We start from the raw sequence: 19,399 nt of genomic DNA on the forward strand, positions 1-19,399 counted from the left end.
GGCCCATGCAAGTCTCCTCTTCTTATTGGTGTCCTTTAGTAGTGATTTTCTCTCCAATGTAAAAAACACAATTTCAAATTTTGCTACATAGGACTGAATCGAGCCGGTCGGTCACATTTGTAATACATTTGCTAAAATTTCTAAAACATCTATTTTTGCTTTGTCATTATGGGGTTTTGTGTGTAGATTGAGGGAAAAAAACTAATGTATTACACTTTAGCATAAGGCTATAACACAAAAAAAATGTAAAAAGTCAAGGGGTCTGAATACTTTCCGAAGGCACTGTACAGTATAAATACTGAACAAAAATATAAACACAACATGCAACAATTGCAAAGATTTTACTGAGTTACTGTTCATACTGTATAAGGAAATCAGTCAATTTAAATAAATTTGTTAGGCCCTAATCATTGGATTTCACATGACTGGGAATACAGATTTGCATCTGTTGGTCACAGATACCTTAAAACAAAAGGTAAGGGAGTGGATCAGATAACCAGTCAGTATCTGGTGTGACCAACATTTGCCTCATGCAGCGCAACACATCTCCTTCCAAATAGAGTTGATCAGGCTGTTCATTGTGGCCTGTTGAATGTTATCCCACTCCTCTTCAATGGCTGTGTGAAGTTTCTGGATATTGGCGGGAACTGGAAGACGCTGTCGTACACATCCATCCAGAGCTCCCCAATCAGGCTCAATGGGTGACATGTCTGATGAGTATGCAGGGCATTGAAGAACTGGGACATTTTCAGCTTCCAGGAATTATGTACAGATCCTTATGACATGGGGCTGTGCATTATCATGCTGAAACATGAGGTGATGGTGTCGGATGAATGGCACGTCAATGGGCCTCAGGATCTTGTCACGATATCTCTGTGTATTCAAATTGCCATTGATCACATCCCGAGTGGTGCAGCGGCCTAAGACACTGCGTCGCGGTGCTAGAGGCATCACTGCAGACCAGGATTTGAGCCCAAGCTGTGTTGCAGCTGGCCGTGACTAAGAGACCCATGAGGTGGCGCACAATTGGCCCAGCGGATTAGGGGGGGATTTGGCCGGCCGGGATGTCCTTGTCCCATCGCCGTCTAGCGACTCTTTGTGGCGGGCCGGGCGCATGCATGCTGACTCATGTTGCCAGTTGTACGGTGTTTCCTCCCACACATTGGTGCGGCTGGCTTCCAGGTTAAGCGAGCAATGTCGTGTTTTGAATGACGCATGGCTCTCGACCTTCGCCTCTCCCGAGTCCGTACGGGAGTTGCAGCGATAGGACATGACTGTAACTACCAATTGGGGAGATAAAGCGGGAAAAAAAATCCTGCCCCCAAAATAAATAAAAAATAAAAATCGGCAATTATTAAATGGAATTGTGTTTGTTGTCCGTAGCTTATACCTGCCCATATCATAACCATACCGCCACCATAGGGCACTCCATTCACAATGTTGACATCAGGAAACTGCTTGCCCACACGACACCATACACATGGTCTGCGGTTGTGAGGCCGGTTGGATGTACTACCAAATTTTCTAGAAAGACGTTTTTCGGTGGCTTGTGGTTGAAAAATGAATATTCAATTCTCTGCCAACAGCTCTGGTGGACAGTCATCATGCCAATTGCACGCTCCCTAAAAACTTGAAATATTTGTGGCATTGTGTTGTGTGACAAAACATTCTAGAGTGTCCTTTTATTGCCCCCAGCATAAGGTGCACTTGTGTAATGACCATGCAGTTTAAACAGCTTCTTGATATGGAATAGATAGATTATCTTGGAAAATTAGAAATGGTCACTAACAGGGATGTAAAGAAATCGGTACACAATTTCTGTGAAATAAGCTTTTTGTGCCCATGAAACATTTATGGGATCTGTTATTTCAGCTCATGAAACATGGGACCAACACTTAACATGTTGCTTTTACATTTTTTTCAGTGTGTGTGTGTGTGTGTGTGTGTGTGTGTGTATGTGTATATATATATATATATATATATATATATATATACAGTGCATTCGGAAAATATTTAGACCCCTTCACTTTTGCTAAGTTACAGCCTTATTCTACAATGTATTAAATACCAATTTTTCTTCATCAATCTATACACAATACCGATAATGACAAAGCAAAAACTGTTTTTTATACATTTTTGCAAATGTATAAAACAAAAATACCTTATTAGCATAAGTATTCAGACCCTTTGCTATGAGACTCAAAATTGAGCTCGGGTGCATCCTGTTTCCATTGATCATCCTTGAGATGTTTCTACAACTTGATTGGAGTCCACCTGTTTTTTAAAATTAATTGGACATGAGTTCCCACAGTTGACAATGCATGTCAGAGCAAAAATCAAGCCATCAGTATCAGGAATCAAGGTAAGACCCAGACGCAGACACGTTGAATTGACAATGGTTTAATATTCCAACAGGGACAGGCAATAAATTGGTCAAGGCAGGCAGGGGTCAGGAAACCAGAGATGGGGCAATGGTACCGGATGGCAGGCAGGCTCAGGGTCAGGGTAGGCAAAGGTCAACAATCTAGAGGTGGGGCAAAGGTACAGGTCGGCAGGCAGGCTCAGGGTCAGGGGCAGGCAGAGTGGTCAGGCAGGCGGGCTCAGAGTCAGGACAGGCAAGGGTCAAAACCAGGAGGGCGAGAAAAAGGAGAGACTGGAAAAAGCAGGAGCTGAGAACAAATACGCTTGTTGACTGGAAACAGGAGACAAAGGGCTCTGGACACATGAAAGGTGGGATGTATACGAAGGGTACGGAGCAACAGAAGACGAACAACAGAGGGGCTAATAATCTTGGAGATGGGAAATGGGCTGATAAACTGGGGGGTGAGTTTGCGGGATTCCACCCGGAGGGGCAGATCCCGGGTGGATAGCCATACCTTCTGCCAGAGACGATGCCGGGGTCCGATGGCGATCCACCTATTGTCGATACCTGGAGGAGGGCCAACCGGGCTCTCCTCCAGGTACAAAGACAGCAGCGCACAAACATCTGGGCGGAAGGTACGCCGTCTTCTTCCTCCTGCTCGGGGAAGAGCGGGGGCTGATACCCCAGGGAACACTCAAACTGAGATAGGCCCGTGGCAGAGCAGGGAAGGGTTTTGCGGGCGTACTCGACCCACACCGGCTGCTCACTCCAGGAGGTAGCGTTGGCAGAGACCAGGCAGCGCAGAGTAGTCTCAAGATCCTGGTTGGCTCGCTCCGATTGGCCATTGGACTGGGGGTGGAACCCAGAGGACAGGCTGGCCGACGACCCAATGAGGGCGCAGAACGCCATCCAGAACCGGGACGAGAACTGATGCCCCCGGTCAGACCATGTCCATGGGCAGTCCATGGATCTGGAAGACATGCTGCCCCATGAGCTGGGCCGTCTCCTTGGCCGGGGGTATTTGGGGAGAGGAATGAAGTGAGTGGCCTTGGAAAACCAGTCGACCACAGCCAGGATGGCAGTGTTGCCCTCAGACGGGGGAGACCCATGACGAAATCCAGGGATATGTGGGACCAGGGTCGGTGAGAGACAGGCAGTGGTTGCAGAAGACCAGCTGGAGCTTACTGAGGAGTCTTATTCTGAGCACAGACTGTGCAGGCGGTGACAAACGCAGTGACATCCTGAACCATTGTAGGCCACCAAAAGCGTTGTCGCACAAAGGCCAGGGTCCGAGGGGAGCCCGGGTGGCAGGCAAGCCTGAAGGAATGGGCCCACTCCAGGACCGCAGTGTGGACAGCGTCAGGCACAAACATTCGATTATCAGGCCCCCCCCAGGGTTCGGCTGGTACCGCTGCACCTCCCGGACTTGTTTCCCTATATCCCAGTTGAGTTCCGTCACCAGGCACAAGGTGGGAAGGATGTTCTCGGACTCCGGGGTGGTACCCGGGGGGCTATACTGGCTGGACAGTGCATCCGGCTTGACATTCTTGGATCCCGGCCGGTACGAGAGGGAGAAGTTGAACCGTGTGAACAGCAGTGCCCATCTGGCTTGCCTGAGTTGAGGTGCTTGGTTGTGCGGAGATACTCCAGGTTCTTGTGGTCGGTCCACACGATGAATGGGTGTTCCGCCCCATCCAGCCAGTGCCTCCATTCCTCCAATGCCATCTTCACAGCGAGAAGCTCACGATTCCCCACATTGTAGTTATTTTCCGTGGCGTTGAGGCTTTGGGAGAAGAAGGCGCAGGGATGTAGCTTGAGGTCCAGGGCAGAATGCTGGGACAGGACCGCCCCCACTCCGACATCAGAAGCATCGGCCTCCAACATGAACTGACGGGAAGGGTCTGGATGAACCAAGATGGGAGCTGTGGTGAAGCGATGTTTGAGGTCCCAGAAAGACCAGTCAGCAGCTGGAGACCACGTGAACGGAACCTTGGGCGAAGTGAGTGCAGACAGGGGGGAAGCCAGGGTGCTGTAATCCTGGATAAAGCAGCGATAGACGTTGGCGATTCCCAAGAAATGTTGCAGTTGCACTCCGAACATGGGCTGGGGCCAATCCACCACCGCTCTCACCTTCCCGGGATCCATCTGTACACTCCCAGCAGCGATGATGTAACCCAGGAAGGGGATGGTGGAGCAATGGAATTCGCTCTTCTCTGCTTTCACAAAAAGCTGGTTCTCCAGGAGGTGTTGGAGAACCTGTCAGACGTGGAGCACATGTTCTTGGGTGGAATGGGAGAAGATGAGGATGTCATCTAGGTAGACAAAGACGAACCGGTTCAACATGTCGCAGAGAACATCATTGACCAGAGCCTGGAACACAGCAGGGGTGTTGGTAAGGCCAAATGGCATGACCAGATAGTTGTAGTGACCGCTGGCCGTGTTGAAGGCGGTCTTCCACTCGTCCCCTTCCCGTATTCGCACCAGGTGGTTGGCGTTCTGAAAAATCAAGCTTGGAAAACAAGGTGGCCCCCTGGAGATGCTCGAAGGCTGAGGAGATGAGTGGTAGCGGGTAGTGGTTCTTCACCGTTATGTCATTGAGACCCCGGTAGTCAATGTACAGGCGTAGGGTCTTGTCCTTCTTCTCCACAAAGAGGAACCCTGTGCCGGCGGGAGAAGAAGGACGAATGAATCCTGCAACAAGGGAGTCCCCGATGTAGGTCTCCATTACCTTGGTCTCTGGTCCCGACAGAGAGTACAGTCGTCCCCGGGGAGGAGTCGTGCTAGGGAGAAGGTCAATCCCACAGTCATAAGGTCAGTGCGGCGGGAGCGAAGTGGCCCGGGCCTTGTTGAATACCTCCCGGAGGTCCTGGAGAGGTCCGGGGCACCTTCCGAGCCCCCGGGAGTACGTCCCGGGGCAGGTTGTGCTGACTTCAGGCAATGGGCGTGGCAGAACGGGCTCCAGCCCATGAAGACACCAGTAGACCAGTTAATGAGGGGATTGTGTCGCTGGAGCCAGGAGAATCTGAGGGGACTTGATGAGCAGGAACTGGATAGCCTCGCTGTGGTTCCCTGACACGCGTAGGTTGATGGGAGTGGTGTTGTGGGAGACTCGGCCTATAGAGCACCCGGCTAGCACTCTAACGTCCATGGGAATGGAGAGGGGCTGAGTGGGGATGTTCAGCTCGGACGCCAGGGTAGCTGTTGATGACTTTGCCAATGCTATATTGGCCTAAATAGCATCCATCATTGATGACATGTGAGTGATCAAATCCAATGTAATTTACACGTAACAATATATTATATATTTATGCTAAATTTACTCTGTTTTTTATTCCATTATTCCTTTTTATTCTTCTTCTAATGCAGTATTGTTGAAAGTGAACCTGCAAGTAAGCATTTCATTGTACTGTGTACCATGAAAAATCTACTTGACTACTACTACTGTTGTTTTATTCTTTATCAGGAGACAGAGCATCACCTCCTTAGATTAGCAAGGTTCCATCTACACTTGTCACCTCGTGACATTCACAAACTGATGCACCAGCTGGCCCCAGAGACCTCATTGAAAGCCTAATCGTTGACACTAACAGCAGTGTGGCTGCATCGGTAATTGGCGGACATGTTGCAACTGTCTCCTTTATTTCCTGCTGACTTTCTCTTGGGCTCTTTGGAGAAGCCGAACTCCCCTTGGCTTCCATTTTCTAGGTATTCTGTGGGTATTCTGCTTTCATGATGTCATAATTGCGGCTTTCCTCACATCGAACACTGTCAGGGCATTGACGGGGCCTGGCAAATGAGCTGGAGATCAAACCATGAAGATAAGATCATGGAAATGGAGATGCTGGGGACGAAAACACAGGATATAAATCAAGGCATGCACTGCATAGAGGCACATTCACTTCCTGGTGTCATGGTGGTAGTGGCGGAGGTTTTTTCCTTCACTCCGCTCTCACTGTGCCGATTTTTCTGAGAGATCAAAACAGAAAGTGCACATAAACACATCATTAGTCACAGGAAACAAGGCAATTAATCCTTTATTGTGGATGTCCTTGTGGTAGCAGAGAAAAATAGATATACAGTATTAGCTTGACCTGTGGGGTGTAGCGCAATACTAAAAAGGGAAAATGTAGGCCTAGTATATCATTGTTTTGCATTTAAAAAGCCACTTTGCAATATCTACCGTGTTTCTTCCAGATTACACTTTCCTCCTCAGCGGGTTTTTGAAACAGTGTGATACCATTCCGTTCGAGCAGCAGCCATTTCTCAGTTCAGCCGAATTCATGCTGACGCTCCGCTTTACTTTTGAAACTCTTCTTCCTGCTCTTTTTAATCTGCAGGGGAGAAAAGAGGGCCAGCGACCACTGCTGCTGACAGGGACATAACTCGCCTTCCTTCCCCGCATCTCTTGTTTACAGTCTTCCTCTCCATTGCAACCAACTCCTCTCAATGGAGCCATAAAAAACAAATAGGGGCTTTTAGAGAAATTGCCTGTGCACTAAAGATTAATAACAGTTGGGCCAGCTCAGGAAGAAAGTCCCCAGAGGCAAAAAGGACATTGGAGATTAAAAGTTCCACATCCCTAAATTGGAATGATTCAATAGGCTCTGGCTCTCTAACCATCTTTCGAGAGTCAAGGCTTCAATTAACCTGCCTGATAAGTCATCATTAGGCACTTAGATGGTCGCCTACTGCATTATGTGAGGCACATGACCGTTGATTTGTCAGGTGAGGATTCCAACCACAACATAGCAGAATCGTTCTATGGGCTAATTAACATGTGCATGTCATTTTCAAGAAGGAATATACTTTGATGATAATCAGATAAAAAGTCTGATAAGAACATGTAGAAAATATAAGTCTTTGTCTTATATCCCTCTGAAAATAATTGCACAGGTGCCTGGGTGTGCTTAATGAATAGATTAGACTTGCCCTGTTCTGCTACAAAAACTGAGCACTGACTTGATCTCTGATGAAAACAGGTTTGGCTCTATGTAGGCCTACATTACAGTAGGGTGGTACAATTATTATTGTGAATAATACTATGCAGTGCAGTAGCCGACAGTAGTAAGGTTATATCAACATGTTTTTCAGAATGGACCATAAAAAGTAGGCATACCGTCGGCACATGTAGCTCCTCCTGGCTGCAGCAGGGAGGAGCGCGCACAGCGTGGCGTTTCCATGGAAACACCCTGCATAGCAACGGGAAGGCGTCTTCAAAGTGTATCCGTAACAACCCTAACAGAGTCAGAAGTGTAGCTAGCTAATGTTGCTCGGTGAATAGTTACATTTTAGTTTATCTAACGGTAGTCGTTAAACGTTTCAAGGTTTTAGTTTGTATCACTATTGCCTTTCTCATGTGCACAAATATGAGAGCCCTGGAGCTGAAAACCGAAGGGTTTACGGTGAAGTCAACAATGAAGAACTCAGTGGTAAGTTTGAGTCATCATGTCAAAGATGTGTAGCTAGCTAACTAGTTTCTAGCATTAGCTATAACTAACGTTAGCTCACCCTTGTTCTAATTGTTATAATGTTGTTGCTCGCTAGCTTAGTTAACTAGCTAGCCAGTTGACAAAATTCACTAACTAGATTGTATAAAGACACAATACCAGCTTCAGCAAATCAATGACTTCTCGTGAAGATGCCATTTTGGCATAGGGGAAAGTATATTTGGCATAGCTTGTTAACTATACAGTAGTAGTCTAAATTAGCTGATTCATATATTACGTAGCTAACGTCACATTTGCTAGTATGATTGGCTGAAACAATTGCGCCAAAAGTTCAGCATTGTGATTGTGTTGTGCTTTGTTCTACACATACACACAGTAGCCCCACGCCCTCTGCCATCAGTATGGAACGCCGTTTTGGTCTTTGTGTGTCAAAAAACACTATTTGACGCTTCAAAAACACCATTTGACGCGTTAAATAAGCATGTTGACCAATCAGGACCTGAATATGACTTTACGTCACGTAAATGTATTACGTAGTTATTACACAGTGATTACGCGAATTTCATGTCACAACGATTCACCGATACCTATGCTATGATGCTGGTAAAGTTTTGTCTCGCGCACCTGCCGCAGACACACTTCCCCAAGCTCTGTTCTTCCCTAAAAACATAATCAAAACGAAATCATCTGTTTCAGTAGCTATAGTTAGTTAGTTAGCTAGCCTAGCCTTCAAAATAAAAGTCTAATTGAAAGTGTTGCAAATGAATACAAATAGTGGAATCATGCCATAATGGAATAGATCATGCTAAACGAGGTTGTAATATTCTTATATAAATTCAACAAAAGACAATCATTTGTTCATTTGACAAAAATATGTTAATCACACTGGATGTATTAGACTTCAGAATTGCATTGTTGGAATACTTATTTCACTGAACAGCCTTACCTATGGATTGTGGCTCAATGACATGGCGTATCAGTCTACTCAGTGACACTCAGAGAACATTAGCGTTGTAGCTCTTATTGCGGGGCTCTGAAACCACTGTGAATTGAACCACATTTATTGTACCAGTCAACCTACTATGTGTAAAAACAATATGACCTGGATGTTTTAGAGCCTGATAACTCGGAGGAGGACTTTGGGAAAAAAGCACTTGGGTACTGAGTAGAGTAGACTGATACCCCATTTCATTGATCCCCAATCCTGAGGTAGGCTGTATAGTGCAATATAAATGTCAATAGGCACAATATGCTGACTGGGGAGATGTTTTCCCATAGTCAAAGTCCCGCAATAAGAGCTACTACGACGCTAACATTGGGCTCCCGAGTGGCGAAGCGGTCTAAGGCACTGCCTCTCAGTGCAAGAGGCGTCACTATAGCACCTGGTTCGAATCCAGGCTGTATCTCATCCAGCCGTGATTGGGAGTCCCATAGGGTGGCGCACAATTGGCCCAGCGTCGTCTGGGTTTGGCCGGGTTTGGCCTGGGTTTGTCTGGGTTTGGCCTGTCATTGTAATTAAGAATTTGTTCTTAACTGGCTTGCCGAATTAAATAAAGGTTACGTTTTAAAAATATGTATAAGTACTGAAAACCTTGGTTCTGGTGACTTTTTAAAAGGAAAAAACTAAAATAAACCATTATTAACCAAACTATTACAGATAGTAAGCATTACAACACTACACATAATGCTGTAGACTAGTACAGACTAAATATGCACAAACATTTTTAGCCCTTTGCCCAATTAAAGGAAATCAGTCTGTACATTTTAAGCCATTTTGGGTCCAATCCTGATTGGTGGTTGTGCGCACTTGGCCTTACTCCTCTCTCCTCTACTTTTATCTACTCCTCTTTCTTCTCCTTCTCTCAGCTATCCTCTCTCTTTCGTCCTACCAGCTCCCCTCCTAGCTCTCTCCTTTCCTCTGTTCCACTCTGCTCTCCTCTCTCCTTTTCTCCTTCCATCTCCCCTCCTGGCTCTCTCTTTTCCGCTGTTCCACTCTGCTCTCCTCTCTCCTTTTATCTCCCCTCCTGGCTCTCTCCTCTCCTCTGCTCCACTCTGTCCCTCATGCATCTCTACCTCACTCCTGGGATTCTGCCTTCTCTGTCTAGCAAAGTAAGCCATATACGATAGCTAACTCTTTAAAAGCTTAAGCTAACTAAAGAAAGTTTAATTTAATTCAGGGTGATTTGACGTTAGCTTGCTAAGTGAACGTTACCTGACACTCTTGTCCCTGCTCCCCCTTTCTCTTTCACTGCTGTGGCTGGAAATATTTCAATGAACTAATGTGAAAAAAAATGAAATGTAATCGAATATAGATAAATGCAGCTATCTTGCTTGCACATGATACAGTTCCAAACGAACTAGCAACGTTAGTTAAGCGTGTTTCTATCATCAACATACTTATGGATATTCTATAGCTAATTGCCGTTACAATTGTGGCAGCAATATTATAGATCTAAATTATGTTGAGTTTTTAGGTTATAGCTAGCTTATGTTGTTGGCTAGCTAACGTTAGTCAAACAAACAAACTAACGTACCTTTCTTGCAGTTTCTCATGCAGGTGTACTCTGAGGTGATTCAAGTGAATTGTGTTTTGCGCTGCAGAGCTTCTGTATTGCGCACTGGTCACTCGGGCACTGGTCCCTGGCTTGCTGTTTCTCGCGCAGGTGCATTCTGAAGTGATTCAAGCGAATTGTGTTTTGCGCTGCAGAGCGTCTGTATCAAGCACTGGTCACTCGCTCGCTGGTCACTGGTGCGCTGTGTTTCTTGAGTTGCAGGCTGCCTGCCACAGCTCACAGAGCTAAATAACCTTCAGAACTGTGTTGAACCCAGACAGATTATTTATTTACCATGGAAAGCGAATGTGCTTCGCAGAACTTTATTGAAACTATGTTTGGTAGAAATAGGATGTTTCTTTTGGTGTGTCGGCAATTCTGCCGTGGCGCAGCGCCACACTTAAATGAATGCAGAGGAAACACTGGTGTAAACTCATCACAGTTATGCTCTGTGGGTGTCACCGAGTAGACTCATACTCCGTTTCATTGCTCCACATTCCAGCACTCCAACCTTGTTCAAGATTATTGAGTCTAAATATGGCATGATTCCACCAATTGTAACCTTCTGCAACACTTTCAATGTTGGAACATTGCTGCGGGGACTTGCTTCCATTCAGCCACAAGAGCATTAGTGAGGTCGGGCACTGATGTTGGGCGATTAGGTCTGGCTCACAGTCGGTGTTCCAATTCATCCCAAAGGTGTTCAATGGGGTTGAGGTCAGGGCTCTGTGCAGGCCAGTCAAGTTCTTCCACACCGATCTTGACAAATCATTTCTGTATGGACCTCGCTTTGTGCACTGGGGCATTGTCATGCTGAAACAGGAAAGGGCCTTCCCCAATCTGTTGCCACAAAGTTGGAAGCATAGAATCTCTTCAACACTTGGCGGTCCCGCTCTGTGTGCTTGTGTGGCCTACCACTTCGCGGCTGAGCCGTTGTTGCTCCTAGACATTTTAACTTCACAATAACAGCACTTACAGTTGACCGGGGCAGCTCTAGCAGGGCAGAAATTTGATGAACTGACTTGTTGGAAAGGTGGCATCCTATGACGGTGCCACATTGAAAGTCTCTGAGCTCTTCAGGAAGGACGTTCTACTGCCAATGTTTGTCTATGGAGAGTTCATGGCAGTGTGCTTGGTTTATACACCTGTCAGCAATGGGTGTGGCTGAAATAGCTAAATCCACTTCCGTAATTTCCGGACTATAAAGCGCACCTGAATATAAGCCACACCCACTGAATTTAAAAAAAAATATTATTTTGAACATAAATAAGCTGCACATGTCTATAAGCCGCAGATGAACTTTACACAGGCTTTAACGAAACACGGCTTGTAACAAAAATAAATAGGCTTTAACGAAACACGGCTTGTAACAAAAAATGTAAAATTAGCAGTAAGCTTTAGTTGTCTTTTTGCACTGAGTCAATTCCTCACGGTGCTGTTTCCAACGTCTTATCATCGACACATTAAGACCAAGCTCCCGTGCAGCAGCTCTATTTCTTTTTCCAACAGTCAGATCAATCGCCTTCAACTTGAAAGCTGCATCATATGCATTTCTCCGTGTCTTTGCCATAATGAGGGTGACAAAATGACTACCGTAATCAGAATGATGGGAAGTTTGAGAGCGCTCTATTTAATCTAAACAGTAAACAAAAAAGTTGTTTGACCTTAACCCGTTCGGCAATTTCATTGGTCTAATGAAAGCTTCATGCCGGCAAAAAACTGAGCACGTCACAGAATGTGTTTTTTTGTAGAAAAAAAAATTGAAAGCGGGAAAAATCCATATATTAGCCGCGTCATTGTTTAAGCCGCGGGGTTCAAAGCATGGGAAAAAAGTTGCGCCTTATAGTCTGGAATTTACGGTAATTTAAAGGGATAAATCTGACCCCTTTTTTTTTTTATGGCCTAAAATGACAACCAAATCTAACTGCCTGTAGCTCAGGACCTGAAGCAAGGATATGCAAACTTTGAAGTTTGTGGAAATTTGAAATGAATGTAGGAGAATATAACACATTAGATCTGGTAAAAGATAATACAAACAAAAAAACATGCGTTTTAAAAATAAATAAATGTGTCCTTCATTTTTGAAATGCAAGAGAAAGCGCATAATATAATATAGGAGTCTAGACGCAATTTAGATGTTGGCCACTAGATGGCAGCAGTGTGTATGCAACGTTTCAGATTGATCTAGTGAAACATTGCAATACTGCACAATATTTTTTATCAAGTCTGCCCAAATGTGCCGAATTGGTCAATTGATACATTTTGAAGTACATAACTATAGAGAACATACATTTTGTATTACCATATCATTTTTGTAAGTTTACACACTCCCAGGAATGTCATACATGATGGATCATTAGCTTATACACTAACTTTCACACATCTAGATGGCCGGGCAGGTTGGGTGTGGAGCCAGAGATAGCAGGGCTTCAAACTGTAGAACCCAGTCACTACATTTGTATTTTTTTTAAACAAAACTATGCTACATTTTATCTCTGGGACCCTCAGGATGACAACTCAGAGCAAAATTACTGAATGTAAGTACATTATTTACCTTCAGAGGTGAATGTACATATGGGTAGGTGTAAAGTGACTAGGTAACAGGATAGATAATAAGCAGTAGCAACAGCACATGTGATGAGTGAAAAGAGTTAGTGCAAAGGGGGAGGGGGGGTCTTTGGTTAACTATTTAGCAGTCTTATGGCTTGGGGGTAGAAACTGTTCAAGGACCACTCCTGTTGGTTCCAGATTTGGTGCATCAGTACCGCTTACCGTGCGGTAGCAAAGAGAATAGTCTATGACTTGGTTGGCTGGAGTATTTTACAATTTGTACAGCCTTCCTCTGATACCACCTGGTGTAGAGGTCTTTATTATTATTAATCACCAGCCTGGATATTGACCCTCAAATGAGTAAGAGGAAGAATGAGAGGAAGAGAAAAGGTGCTTGCTAGACACATTTTCTGACTGTCATTCAGATTCAGTCCATTGAAAGAGTTCTCTTTCAAAGAGAGAAAAGTATTTTGCCTTTTTGTTGTTACATTGCCTGGTGTGTGTGTGTGTGCGCACGCGCGCTTCTGAAATGTCTTCATCCAGTGCAGAAAATGCAGGTAAAGCACAATGAAGACGTACCTGTATTTAAGCATGGAGAACAGGACCTGCACCTCACTGACAGCCTCACGTCGACCCTTTCAGACTCTTTCTTATTTATTTAACCAGCCTTCTGTATCAAACTAATAGCTGGCATTACAAGCAGTGTCTGTCAGCTTGTACTTTACTCTCCATCTCTATTTGAGCTCAAACACAAAGTAGCAAGGCATGGCCATAGAATTTCCCCAGAGGTGATAGGCTAGACCTCATAGACTTTGAGTTAAACTACTGAATGAGTAATTTCCAAACAGTCTGGCTCCCCCAGACCACTCCTGTCCATTTTAGATGAAGATGGATCAGGAGAATGTAATAGATATCAGAGCCCATCAGTCCTAATTGACGTGTCCTATTGATTGGTCAAGTAAACCCATCTTCTGAGCCAGGAAGTAGGTTATAGTGGGACATTTTGACAAACAGCCCTCTCAGTGTTTTGTAAAAAGACCTAGGCTTTAGGCCTAAAATGCAACAGTAGATTATTTATACAGTAGGCCTACATTGTTTGTTGCATATTTTGGCATTCGGCACTTAGGCTTTGCCTATTTATAGACTAGACGTAACATAGTAAATGTAAATCTGGGACACTCAAATGAGTATGATATGTTACGTTTGGTATGGTTACATAAGACAGAAGGTTACTTATGGCAAAAACAAAAGTAGGCTGGTTAGTCGGGGTGAATGGGTAGACCTATAATGTGAACGTCTAGCAACCCAAGGATTGCGTGTTTGAATCTCATCATGGCCAACTTGAGCATTTTAGCTAATTAGCAACTTTGCAAATACTTACTACTTTGTAGCTTCTTTGCAACCCTTCCCCTAAACTTAACCTTAGCCCTTTAACCTAACTCCTAATCCCTAGCCTAGCTAACGTTCACATTAGCCACCTAGCTAACGTTAGCCACAGCAAATTGTAATTCGTAACATAAAAGTTTAGCAAATTCGTAACATATTGTAGAAATTGCAATTAGTAACATATGCGAATTCTAATTCGTAACATATAATACAAAATGGATGATGGACATCACCAAATGAATACGTACCATACTAAACGTTACATATCATACTTTTAAACCACACATTTCACTGCACCTATCTGGTGTATGTGACAATAAAACATAATTATTTTGTATTTAAATTTACTATTTTACTACCCCTGAGTCCAGGTTGATTTATTAGTAAGGCATGTAGACCTAGTATCTATTCACAACGGTCCCTGGCTTTAGTTGAGCAAATGATGAAGTGATAGGAGAAGTTTTACATTTCAATATGCTAATGTACCTGCCATACTAACTCATCATTCTTATGGGCACACAAAACAATGTTGATGTTGCTAAGTGGTCAAACTTTCATAATTACTGTAGTGAGGTGAGACGTTTATACTGATGGAAATAAACCATAGCACTGTCTGGATCATATGATATTCATCCTTAGTGAAGGCAGCAGGACATTTACATTGCACATATTGCAAGTTAATTATTGCTTAGCATGCGCGCACCACAGCTATCGAGACACCTCCGTAGCCAGCAACCATGCGTGTTTGCAAAGAACGGGAAGCTTAAGCTGATTGTCCTCTTTTATGTAGAAACCAACACTGAATTGGCTGCTTCTTCCACTATTTCTTCATAGCATAGGGGAGAGTGGGATAAGTTGAGCAATTCAGCATCGCTCAGTTAAGGGAAATATAGTATTCTTTCTAACAAAGATCTACATATATTTCAAAATGTTGTGTATCCCTGGACATAATCAGAAATCATGTAAACATTACACTTTTGAAAACACAGCTTGTCCAAAAAGAAGTGGCCTCTTGGCACAACTTACCCCATACCCGGGTTAAGTTCAGTTACAGGACCGGGTAAGTTAACCGCCTACAAATTTTCTGTACTGAATGAAATATTACCACTACCTTTTTAGTAAAACAAAGTCTATCTTTATTTCCCAAACACAATTATTTTAGGGCGCTTTCATATATCCCCTTATGATCTGGATCCTTGAGCATTTGGTACCCTGATCCGCTATAAAGCATGTGTGAAACGCAAACAAACCCTGTCTGAAACAAATCCTGGACCTGCATGAGTAGTGGATCTAAGATCTAGGACCTGAGTACCAGCTATTGTGACACGGCAGTGTATAACTTTTTTGGCCCGTTGTCAACAAGCTAGCTCACTAACTGTGCATCTCACCCTGTTATTTTCAGGTCTTGTGAAAGCGAAACCTACTCTGTAGTATTCTCACAAACACTCCAGGAAACCAAATTTCATATGTGAAAATGTCCTTAATAATTGTAAGCATCTTTTAACACAGGCTTAACGCCTAACAAACACTTTTTGTCTCATCACTGCAACTCCCCAACAGGCTCAGGAGAGGCAAAGATCGGGTCATGCATCCTCCGAAACATGACCCGCCAAGCCACACTTCTTAACACCAACTTGCTCCCAAACATGGCCAGTTGTGACACAGTCTGGGATTGAACCCCAGGCTGTAGTGACACCGCAACACTGAGATGCAGTGCCCAAGACCGCTGCTCCACTCAGGAGGCTTTTGAAACACTTTTAATATAGGCCAGGTCCTGTTGTTACCTCATATCCCAGGGATAATGCCTTGCATTACGCCCATAGCTGAGGAAGATGTTTTGAGTTATAATAACGTTATTCTATCATCAAATTTGCCTAGTGGCATACAGTTCAGCAGAAGCGTTTTTAGGATTTACACACAGGGTCAGAATCTTTTTTGGGCCTTTTATAAATGCATTTCATGCAATTCTACGTCCTTTAGGTCTACATGACAGGAGACATTATCAGAATAGTTTTTTTATGCTACACAAATGACCAAAATGAGTGGCAATGGAATCCTATGTTTCTATGATGAACTTAGCCTTAAGATGCTTTTAGAAACCAGGCTTTGGTCTTGACAGTCGCCCAGGGCCAATAAATAGAAGTGAGACACAGATTGTACAATATATTATAGCCTACAGTAGGCTACTAAATCAACTTTCTGGTGGCACTAAGTGATGGGGAAACAAAGCTTCCTGAAGCATTGAGGCTTTCCAGCCAATTGTGTCGAAAATAGGTTGATTACTTGGAGCTTCATTATCCGTTCACAACGCACATTAGTGCCATATGTGAGTCGTTTCAGGAAACTAGGGCTATGATGCGCGTCACTACTTCACAGAAGCGCCATTTGAACGTACACTTTTTTTAATCAAACCGCTTTTTTTTGTTGTAGAAATGCCATCTGGAACATGTAAACTTTCATGTGCCTGAATAACATACTTGTATGCCATCTGTAAATACGAATACAATTGTTAAATTATGAGCCTAGTTGGGTTAGCCATGGAAAATGTCAGCAACCTTCCCGCTAGCCATGATTGGCTGAGATAATGAGTGGGCTGTACATGCCGAAAGATGAATATGAGCTGGTCAGGATGTGTATGTAATCCTTGCAGCTTTTTTGAAAGATATCACGTAGTAGAAGTGCACAAGTGTGGCTCTCCACTTTCTGGAGGACCGAGTTTGAAATCAGTGTAATCAAGAGTATGGTAGCCAAGGAGATGGAGAAAATTCTGGGGTTTGATTGCAAATATGCAGATTAGAGGTCGACCGATTATGATTTTTCAGCGCCGATACCGATTATTGGAGGCCCAAAAAAGCCGGTACCGATTAATCGGCCGATTTATTATTGTGATTTTTTTTCCCCATATGGGTATATATACACACACACACACACACACACACACACACACACACAGCTCTGAAGTGACAACGATACTGAAGAGTCTGCTTAGGAGACAAATACTCTCAACTGTTTGAATAATAAAAATAGAGTTTAAGTTACCTGTGATGAATGCTGAAAACAAAAACTGTAATTTCTATATGCAGGAAATCCTATTTTAATAATGGGCATGGTAAGAATTGACTACCAAAGTGCGAGTCATAATTCCCATGACACCTTCTAGCAAAATCTGAAAAGCGGTTCCTTCATTTATTCCATAGGATATTTTTAGATTAACTTAAAATAAGGTTTGTGTTTGGTTTAGGCTTACACCACCTTGCCAATTTTATAACTGTGTAGATATCCATAGGATATAACTCTGATCAATATAAGCAAAGATAAAAAAAAAAATTGTAGTTGATTTATGAAAATATGTTGACAAACGTTATCTAGTGAGATTTACACGGGTATCAAAACGCCGAGGCGGTTTAAGCACAAAACACAGACCTTATTTGAAGTAGATCAAGACATTCTCTATGGAAGACATGAACGGTAAAATAACGAAGGAACCCCTTTCAAGTTCAGCTGCAAGTTATTACAGGAATTATGACGCGTCGACTATTTCTCTCTAAACCATATACCTTTGACTATTACGAGCCTGCTGCTGCCTACCACCGCTCAGTCAGACTGCTCTATCAAATCATAGACTTAACTATAATATAATAAACCTTAGGTCATTAATATGGTCAAATCCGGAAACTATCATCTCGAAAACATTATTCTTTCAGTGACATACGGAACCGTTCCGTATTTTATCTAACGGGTGGCATCCATAAGTCTAAATATTCCTGTTACATCGCACAACCTACAATGTTATTTCATAGTTCCGTAAAATTCTGGCAAATTAGTTCGCAACGAGCCAGATTCTATATACCCTGATTCTGCGTGCAACGAACGCAAGAGAACTGACACAATTTCACCTGGTTAATATTGCATGCTAACCTGGATTTCTTTTAGCTAAATATGCAGGTTTAAAAATACATACTTCTGTGTATTGATTTTAAGAAAGGCATTGATGTTTATGGTTAGGTACAGTCGTGCAACGATTGTGCTTTTTTTCGCAAATGCGCTTTTGTTAAATCATCCCCGTTTGGCGAAGTCTGCTGTCTTTGTTAGGAAGAAATAGTCTTCACAGTTCGCAACAAGCCAGGCGGCCCAAACTGCTGCATATACCCTGACTCTGTTTGCAAGAGAAGTGACACATTTTCCCTAGTTAAAAGAAATTCATGTTAGCAGGCAATATTAACTAAATATGCAGGTTTAAAAATATATACTTGTGTATTGATTTTAAGAAAGACAGTCCTTTTTCGTGAATGCACACCACATCGATTATATGCAAAGCAGGACAGGCTAGATAAACTAGTAATATCATCAACCATGTGTAGTTAATTAGTGTTTATGATTGATTGATTGTTTTTTTACAAGATAAGTTTAATGCTAGCTAGCAACTTACCTTGGCAACGTAAAGCAGGTGGTTCGAGCGTTGGGCTACTTAACGTAAGGTTGCATCCCCAAGCTGACAAGGTAAAAATCTATCGTTCTGCCCCTGAACAAGGCAGTTAACCCACCGTTCCTAGGCCATCATTGAAAATAAGAATGTGTTCTTTAACTGACTTGCCTAGTTAAAAAAATAAAAAAATCGGTGGCCAAAAATACCGATTACCGATTGTTAAGAAAACTTGAAATCGACCCTAATTAATCGGTCGACCTCTAATGCAGATGGGGTCAAAAAGAAAACACATCTTCAAACTAAGGGCAACCTTAACATCCATGACAGAGAGGGAGAAGCATCCATCCATGTATACGGGTAAGAGAGTCTAGCTAGTTACATTTTCCGATATTACACTTTTCTAAGTTTGTCAGAAAGTATTTTTCATTTCAAGTTAAAGTGTACTGTTAGCTAGCTATCTAACGTTAGCTGGTTGGCTAGCTAGTTAACGTTACGTGTATGATCTGTGTAGTAATATTATTCGTATCTCAGATCCATTTGCATTGCTAGTTATAGCCTAATGTTAGCTAGCTAACATTGAACCTGGTTGGCAGATTCATGCAGGGTAGTAACTAGAGGTCGACCGATTAATCTGAATGGCCAATTTCAAGTTTTCATAACAATCGGTAATCGGTAT

General features: G+C 43.3%; 1 protein-coding gene across 1 annotated transcript in view; it reads left to right on the top strand.

Annotated features, from left to right (window-relative positions):
- The first annotated feature begins 7,560 nt into the window (after window positions 1–7,560).
- LOC115162577 (parkin coregulated gene protein homolog) overlaps window positions 7,561–19,399 on the top strand; it is a 271,046-nt gene continuing 259,207 nt past the window's right edge. The window contains exon 1 of the mRNA XM_029714023.1: window positions 7,561–7,791. Coding sequence (XP_029569883.1) covers window positions 7,717–7,791 — 75 coding nt within the window. The 5' untranslated portion in view covers window positions 7,561–7,716. The remainder of the gene's footprint in view (window positions 7,792–19,399) is intronic.

The sequence above is a fragment of the Salmo trutta genome, chromosome 25 (genome assembly GCF_901001165.1).
Source record: "Salmo trutta chromosome 25, fSalTru1.1, whole genome shotgun sequence".
In the NCBI taxonomy this organism is placed as follows: Eukaryota; Metazoa; Chordata; class Actinopteri; order Salmoniformes; family Salmonidae; genus Salmo; species Salmo trutta.